This window comes from Primulina tabacum, chromosome 3 (assembly GCF_025594145.1).
Source record: "Primulina tabacum isolate GXHZ01 chromosome 3, ASM2559414v2, whole genome shotgun sequence".
Lineage (NCBI taxonomy): Eukaryota > Viridiplantae > Streptophyta > Magnoliopsida > Lamiales > Gesneriaceae > Primulina > Primulina tabacum.
In genome coordinates, this window is record NC_134552.1 from 6,150,415 (window position 1) to 6,159,057 (window position 8,643).

Below are 8,643 nucleotides of genomic sequence, written 5' to 3' on the forward strand. Positions count from 1 at the left end.
GTTTTCTTAAAAGTGCGCATATATATCAGAGCCCAAACATTTTTCATCTAAAAATCCAATATATTAGGACAGAAAGCAAACCGATCCGGTGTGATTGCCCACCACACTCGATTCACCCAATCATCAATATCTCATGTAACATAGTCAGATATTTGACACACAACATATCCAAACTTGAAAAAAGGGGTTAAAACCTCTTACACACATGTCGACCTACTCGTACAATATAATAGGCCCATATTATTATAAAATTTACGGTGGTCGACTGAAATTCACCTAATGAATAATAGTAAAATCCGATCTGTCTTTGGTACTGTAAATTTTACGAGGAGCCCATACAAATCCTAAAATCATGTTGCAGCAAAATCTAAAGTGTTGAAGGTGTGGTGCAAGTGAGTTGACGCGGGGTTGAAGTTACATTTACTCGGCAGATCGAGTCGACTAATTTATTTACATCACATGTGTGAATGCAAAATTATACTTTATTTTTAGTATATATAACTTTGGCTACTCGTGAAACCAACTCGAGCAATTGGTGGCCCCTAATTTTCCATTGCTCTGCCCCAGTCCCTAACTCCACCACCCCAACTTGGATCCATCACTTCCTCCTCCCCTCAATCGTTAATTGTCTTCAAACCAAACACAAATATAATTGTAATCAACGACATGATAACAAATTATATATATATTTTTTTTGGCTCTCTTCTTCAATATTAAAAATTCAATCAAAGTCTCACATTAAAAATACATGAAAAAATAACGAGTTAATAAAGTGAAATGATTACAACTATTGAAACCGTCTTACACAAGTTTTTTCCAAATCTTATTGATCAAATATTGTTTTTATGTCAGACACAAAAACATCCAACTCCACCTTTGCCCTTATCCAAAAAAACAAGATAAATTTAATAGCATGCGGCTGCAGACTACGAGGTGCATGTGACATTGAGTAACAAGGACCAAATTTTATACTACTATATATTATAAGACAGAGCGGATAATTAAATTAAAAATAACAAAAATATCAAATAGATGATAATTTGAGATTTTACAAAATCAAATTATATGATGCATGTTGGATAATAAAGAAGCAAGATATTTGAAATTTATACATCATATTTGGCTTTAAAAATTATGAAAATTTTATATATGTTTTTTCACTTCGAATTGCCATTCACCCTCGTCAATGGTGGGGTCTTCCAGCTCCGGCCTTTTGTTCAGATCAATCTGTTCTTGAAACCAGCACGGTTTCAGCGACTGAGAAGCACGCTCCTCCTCATTTGCGGCGGGGGCCGCGGACAATGTGTTCGTCTGGACTGCGTCGAATCTGGCTCCCACCTCCGCCGCCTTTTTCCGTATGGAGTCGGCGGAGAGGTCTTTAAGACCGCAGCAGATGATCTCATCTGGGAAATTGAATTTCGCCGTCGGGCCCCGGAGGTAGTACACGGCGGTGTCATAGGCCCGCGCCGCCGCCTCGGCGGTGTTGTAGGAACCGAGCCAGATTCTTGATCGCTTGTTGGGCTCCCGAATCTCCGCCACCCACTTGCCCCACTTCCGCCTCCTTATGCCCTTGTACGGCTTCTCGCTCCGCCTCCGAGTCACAGATTTGATTGCACAGTCGCCGCCGCCAGCTTCCATCTCTCTTTGGAATCTAAAATCCCTCAAATGTTGAGCACCAAGCTCGTTAACAGCGTCTCTACAAGTAATAGAAAATGTCTCAAAAAATTACAGAGAGAAGTGAGAGGCTATACAGATCGTCGCTTTCTTTCGTGGATTTTGAGTTCTATTATTTCTTCCTCGTTCAAACCAAATTTTATGGGCAAAAAGTAACTTACAAACGACTAAGTTGATATATAAATAAATAAATACATATAAATAAAAATGTATATAAATGCATTCATATACTATATATGTATGTGTATAAATGAGTTTAAAAAATTCACTATGAGATGATTTTACAATTTAATTTTGTGTGACATATATTATATTTCAGTCACCTACGAAAAATCAAAAATATTATTTTTATTGTAAATATGAACAAAGTTTAAATGTTTTACGAATCAAAATTCACGATAACGTCTCATAATATTTCTATTGTGTATTATAATTAATCATATTTACTTAACATATTAACACAATTATATATAATCATAAATATAAACTGATTATTACACATAATATTCACATAATATTGTTAAAGAAATATTGGGTTGTATTTTATTATAAGTATTTTACTAAAAATTCCATCCATCTTGCCTGGTTTATTATTCATATTACATTCCATTTTCGGTTTTATTTAAACGAATATTAAAACCTAAAATATGTCGACTTAAACCACGAATTTTGTCATTTTCTCCGAATATTAACATATATTATGCTAAATTAATTCATCACTTCCTATTCGAATGATAAATTGAGAGCATCCATCTTTATCCATTTTTTGCAAATAAATAGCTCGGTCCCTTTTTATTATTATTATTATTATTATTATTATTATTATTGTTTCGCTGTCTGAAAGCGATATTGGGAAAGAAACGGATAAAAAGATTCGATTAAAATATTGGATATTTTCTATGAATAAATAAATAATTCCTACTACTTATTATTAAACTTCATTCTGTATAATTTTTAATATGAACCTTATAGATATATATAAACTTAAATTAATTATCAAACAAATATTAGAAAAAAAATATTGGCAAAAACTTGTATGAGACGGTCTCACGGATCGTATTTTGTGAGACAGATTTTTTATTTGGGTCATTCATGAAAAAGTATGATTTTTTTAATTTAAGAGTATTACTTTTTATTGTGAATATCGGTAGGGTTGACCCGTCTCACAGATAAAGATTCGTGAAATCGTCTCACTTAACACATAGATCCGGTGACAATTAAGAAACCAAGATTCGATAGATTATAAATCTCAATATGTGAAATTAATATTCAAATTATACTTATATAGCAACATAATTTTTTTTTGTGGCACGAATATTTTTATGATAAATGATTCTTATTTTATTTTTTTATTTTCAAAATAATATTAATTAATAGTTTTTATCCAACAATTTACTATTTTTATAAGATTGACTCTATTCCTATATTCGTGAGTATATATTAATTTCTATTATTTTTTAAACATTGCGCATTTTTCTTTGATCAATCATACCAATATTCACAATAAAAAGTAATATCTTAACATAAAAATAATATTTTTCATTAATGACCCAAATAAGATATATGTCTCACAAAATACGACCCGTCAGATCGTCTCACACGAGTTTTTACCTAACTTCATTCCATGAGCTATCTCACCAGAAAAAAATCACGACTCACACATGTAAGAGTAAATGTGAATTGTTCGATACATCTTCGGGGTTATATTTAAGATACAGTTTGGTACGAACGATGAAATTCAATATTTTTACATCATTTTACGTTCATCTCAAATGTTACGATATTTAAGTTCAAATAGCTATATTATTAATATATCATCCACAATATGAGTCAATTGATACTTGTGAGTTGAAGTTAACCCGCATGATGATGGAGATTGATATATATTATTTCTCGAAAAAAATAGTTATAGCTGACTATTTCTCGAACTATGCCGGTACCATGTTGGATATTATAATTTAGCATGATTCCATAGGTTGTACCTAACGATATTATTAATTTCATCACTAGATTGTACCAAACCATTCAAAAAGACTTTTACGGATTCTCCAATTTTTAATCCGGCATCATTGCGTAGACTAATTTATATTCCACGTTAATCGGCTCGAGTATAAATTTATTTTGTCGCTTCTTTTCCTTCCTCTCACTATCTTGTTATTGATAAGAATTTTCGAATTGTACATCATAAATCGGTTCAATTGAAGTTGAGGAAATGCAAATGTGATAAATCCATGTTGTTTCTCACGAAAACTTGCTGGTGTGACATGTTAAAAGTGAAATGATCTAACTTCTTTTATCTAGTGTTATGTGTTTCGATTCGATTTTCTGTTATAATTCATTTGATATGACTTCAAATCTTAAGGTATAAACTGAGGAATATGATGAAATTGTAAAAGAGAATCCATGAACAACATCAAATTTAATTATGTTGTTATGAACTTAACGACATCTTTACAAGAAATTTGAAAAAATATGTCAAAAATATAATCAAGTGAAGCATAAATAATCAATTGTCACTCTTATTGATAACAAATTGTTGCAAAAACATAGGTAAATTATTTTTTCAGCAAGAACAACAATGACTAAATAAATATCAGTAGTATAATTTGTTTGTCAATGCCTCACAATCTATGTTCATAATTGTCACTATTCTCAAGATAGTAGTATTGAAAATCTTGGACCACAAAATATTTAAAACTTTTCTCAGATGATTTCGTACTAAATAGCCACAAATATTGGCAGCTTATTTGGCAGGGGTTCCCTACAATGTACATGGCATGGTTGTTTCTGCTGAGTGAACACGCATGTTCACACAATTTCACACTCACTGCTACATGACATACTCTATTAGGTTGATGTTATAATCAATATAATTACTAATTCACACCTTCAACAACCATCAAACCACCACCACTGGCAGCCGCCGCGTACCACCTCCAACCATCGCAAAGCTTCGGCATTTGCTACCTACCACTACCGTCGGGGTCGAGAAATACAGTGATCTGATGTAAGCTATGTAGGGTTTTAGAGTTCCGTTGAAGTTTTGACAATAGTCGAACATAATGGACAAAAGGCAATACAAATCATCGTCAATTGTCCAACACCAAACACCATGGTTTACACACAGTTTGGAGAAGCTTGTTAAAGATTAAATCTCGACAAGTGAATATACCACTAACATGAATCGACCGGCAACATGGCAAGTTCCAATTCATAGTAACATTCCACAGTATTTGGTTCAAATTGGAAATTAAAACAAACTTGTATTTAGACAAGAGGCGGGTACTGCTTCGCCTGCTGTCGAACCCTCTTCTTATATTCTGTTGTGTCCTGCATGTGTGTTTCGACGGAGGAATTCTTGATCACCAAATAATTCCAGAAATATACAATAAGGTATCAATGAATTGAGTCGAGGGGGAACAGGAGGGCTTAAGATCAAATTAAATGGAAATTTTTTTATCTTGGATGAATTGAATGCATGCATAATTCTTTTCATCTTAAAATTTCAAGATAGCCAACCTGACTAAGATAATTCAAGAATGCTATTTCACATGAAAGGTTTATGGAATCAGTCCACAAATTGGGGGGAAAAAGTTGCATATTTGGCAGGTGATAACAATAACATAACAGGGCTGAGATAATTTAAGAATACCAAGTGCTATGAAATATCTATACGATCAGCACACAAAATGGAAACCAACAAGTTGCAATTCCGTAAGTGATAACAATAATTCACAACCAAAAACAGATGTTCTGCAATACTATCCTTGAATAATTACACCCAAGTATAATAAATATTTTTTAAAAAAAATTTAAAGGGAAGTGAAAGAAATGCAAATGGAGACAACGACGACCCTTTTTTATATATCTAATACCTGAATAAACAGATGGTAACCCTCAGTTTGTGCTGGATCAGATGGATTTGGTTGATCCAACAAATCTTGAATGCCAACCAAGATTTGCTTCACAGTGATGGCTGGTCGCCAGCCCTATAAATATATATGAGGAAGAGGTGGGGAAAACAAGTTGTTTTATATTTGAAATGAGCATTAATCCATAATTGATAATAGAAAGCAATCGAAATATACTTACACTATCTTCATTGAGAATTGAGAGGCAAACAGTTCCAGAGGGATATATGTTTGGATGGAAAAAACCTTGGGGAAATTTACATTTCGGTGGCTTACTAGGATAATCTTCACTAAACTGCATCGTGAGAGGGTAATAACCACCATCCCAGTCCGTCTGCGAGACCATCAATTATTAAATAGTGCTAATCACGGTTTATCGCTCTCAATTTATTCAGAACCAGCGTTTCATAAGATTGGTGTTGAAACTCCAAAGTATATCTATAAAATAATCCCAACCTCAACCACAAGAAAAATAATAAATATGATCGGACTTGACAAAAATAATCCCAACCTCAACTCATCCAAACTCAAGTAACTGACAAACATGTAATAAAAATAATAGTTTGTATTACCTAAAATATCATCACCTTTTATAATTTAATGTGTACTTGCTAAATGTCTATTCCCAAAAATCCCATTAAACGAAAAAAGTAACAGTATCATCGAAATTTTTTACCAAAAAACTTATTATGTACTTTTATTTTCTATTTTTAAAAAATTAATCAAGAGTTACTGAAACAACAAAGTGATTTTGTAATTTATAAAATGTCTTTGCGCACGTGCAAAATGTGGGCTTGATTTCCAGTACAAAATTAAACCATTGCCATTTAAGTGAGTTAAAAAAAAAAGATGCGCAAACATGCTAAATGCATCTTTTATTCAAGCATAGAGCAAAGATAGGCGAGACAAACAGCACCCCAAATCGTAACTACCTTATTATTAATACATTAAAGAGGCTAATAGAATCAAGCGAAGACAAGTTGCCAAGCACTGCGGAGATACCAAATGCACTACATAGCAACCTCGACAGTTTCTAGAAAGATAATTCTGTTTTCAAACTTTTAAGTAAGAAATGAGAAGACAGATAGCCGAATTACGCCATATCCCACCCGTAAAGGGAGAAAACATACATCATATTCATACAAAAGAAGAAGCAGAAACCGATTCAAGTTCAGTTGCTGAACAACACATCCCATAATTGGTTCTTTGATGCCTCTTTACAAGGTGGACAACTTTATATTTCAGATACTGGATACCAAAAAACTCTAATTAAAGATCATTAACCATCATCTTCAAGCACATCCTGATCAGAGCAAAAGTAACATCTAGCAATTCTGGCAATCTGTCTATCAAATATTTTCCATTGTCACCGCTGCAAATATTTTCCATCACTAAGAACGAATCTAGTTATGACTAAGGACCATGAAATCCCAAGAGTTCCACTGACAGAATTTAATACACAAGTGCCATGAGAAAATGCAGGAAAGTGTCACATGCCACGCCAACAATAAGGTATTGATTTTTGTGCTAAACTAAATTCACAGGACAGACTGTTGACCTTCTAACTTCATCCAGACTATTTTTCTTAAGAAAATCAAGAAATTTGCACAAGAGAATATTTTATTAGCCAAATCAATTGAGATCCTAGCCTATGTGCCACAAATACTAGCAAACAATCTGTGACTTCCGGTTCTAAACAGAATTAAGCTACTGCCACACATATGCTTAGAACATAGTTATTTTCCTCAAGAAAACCTGAAATTTCCAAAAATTTTCGACACCCTATATGCCGTCAAAACAGCAGTAAATGCAAAGACTAAAAAAATAACCAGCAACAAAATGAAAAATCCAAGTACGAAATACTTACCCCGGCCTTACCAGGGATTGTGCAGTGCCAAACCATCATGTTCACAGTACCATCAGGAAGAGTCTCAGGTTTAGCCACAAAACCCTAAAAAAAACAAAAATTTACACAAACCCAACAAAAAAAAAAACCCACAATCAAATAACCCACGTAAAAAAATCCCCCACCCCACCCGGGAAAAAAAAAACGAACATGAGGGTGATTTTTGCGCCACGATTTGCGTTCCTCGATGAGGCGGCCGCGAGCTATACCTCCAGACATCCTTCTCCAAATATAAAAATTACCCTTGTGCGTAAATTCTTTCACAGAGGGACAAGATAAGCAGCAGACTTTCCAATCGCACAGCAGTGCTCGATTTATATAGAAGAGAGAAGAGACGGTTGAGATTGGATCTCATTGAATCGTATGGATGAAAATAATGCTTGCGTGAAACCACGCCCCTATAAGTCTCCTCGCGGGGAAAACACGTGAGTTGTTGCCGGCAATGTCCCAACTTGTTTTTTTTTTTCCCCTTTTATGATAGAGTTGTTTTATAATTATTTAAAATTATTGATAGTATATAATAAATATATTTATATTTTAAATATTATTATAACAAATTATTATATACATTTTTATATTATTTGTGATATATTTAAATGAAATTGACAATATTTTGTCATTAAATTGATTTATTTATTATTTATCAAAAGTTTTAAAAAAAATATTGACTAAGTAGAATTATTATTAATTAAATATATATTTAAAAAATCATATATTATTTAATTTATCAAAAGTTTAAAAAAATACATAAATGATATTCAATATTAAATTTTTTTGGTCATTTATCAGCTGAATAAATTCTGATTCAAGTTTAAATTATTTTTGTACCTGCTAACAAGTATTTATGCTAATAATAATATCAATTTACAAACAATCAAAATATCAAAAATTCATAATTTCACTGTTTCCTTAAAAGTTGTCAAACATAAATTTTATATATTTATTTGATATTCTTGAGAGTATAAAGAAGTTAACACAAAAAATAACACAAAACTCGAAATTGTAATCTAAATTAAATAAAATTATAAAATCATACAAATATTTAAATATAATTTATGTTTTGAAATGACATCATATTAAAATTTAAATTGTAAAAAATAAATCGAAAAAACTTACACGGTACACGGACCGAGTGCTTATCGCTTTACCAAA

The 8,643-nt window shown here is 32.5% G+C and overlaps 2 protein-coding genes across 2 annotated transcripts; both read right to left on the reverse strand.

Annotated features, from left to right (window-relative positions):
• Positions 1 to 1,008: 1,008 nt before the first annotated feature.
• LOC142538878 (ethylene-responsive transcription factor ERF011-like) lies at positions 1,009 to 1,847 on the reverse strand. The gene has a single exon (XM_075644176.1). It carries the CDS (start codon positions 1,636 to 1,638, stop codon positions 1,144 to 1,146), a length of 495 nt encoding a protein of 164 aa, XP_075500291.1. The 5' UTR covers positions 1,639 to 1,847; the 3' UTR covers positions 1,009 to 1,143.
• Positions 1,848 to 4,737: 2,890 nt separating this feature from the next.
• On the reverse strand, positions 4,738 to 7,860 carry LOC142539646 (SUMO-conjugating enzyme SCE1-like). The gene is made up of 5 exons (XM_075645243.1): positions 7,642 to 7,860; positions 7,453 to 7,536; positions 5,767 to 5,919; positions 5,550 to 5,663; positions 4,738 to 5,004 (listed from the first exon to the last, which is right to left on the reverse strand). Exons 1-5 carry the CDS (start codon positions 7,708 to 7,710, stop codon positions 4,942 to 4,944), a joined length of 483 nt encoding a protein of 160 aa, XP_075501358.1. The 5' UTR covers positions 7,711 to 7,860; the 3' UTR covers positions 4,738 to 4,941.
• Between the last annotated feature and the right edge of the window lie 783 nt (positions 7,861 to 8,643).

What these genes read in the sequence shown, in the direction of transcription:
- LOC142539646 (XM_075645243.1), bottom strand. Translation starts at nt 7,710, where the DNA reads ATGTCTGGAGGTATAGCTCGCGGCCGCCTCATCGAGGAACGCAAATCG. An exon ending in GGCGCAAAAATCACCCTCAT is followed by an intron (nt 7,537 to 7,641) that starts GTTCGTTTTTTT and finishes TGTTTTTTTTAG; the next exon opens with GGTTTTGTGGCTAAACCTGA. An exon ending in GTTACCATCTGTTTATTCAG is followed by an intron (nt 5,005 to 5,549) that starts GTATTAGATATA and finishes ACACACATGCAG; the next exon opens with GACACAACAGAATATAAGAA.
- LOC142538878 (XM_075644176.1), bottom strand. Translation starts at nt 1,638, where the DNA reads ATGGAAGCTGGCGGCGGCGACTGTGCAATCAAATCTGTGACTCGGAGG.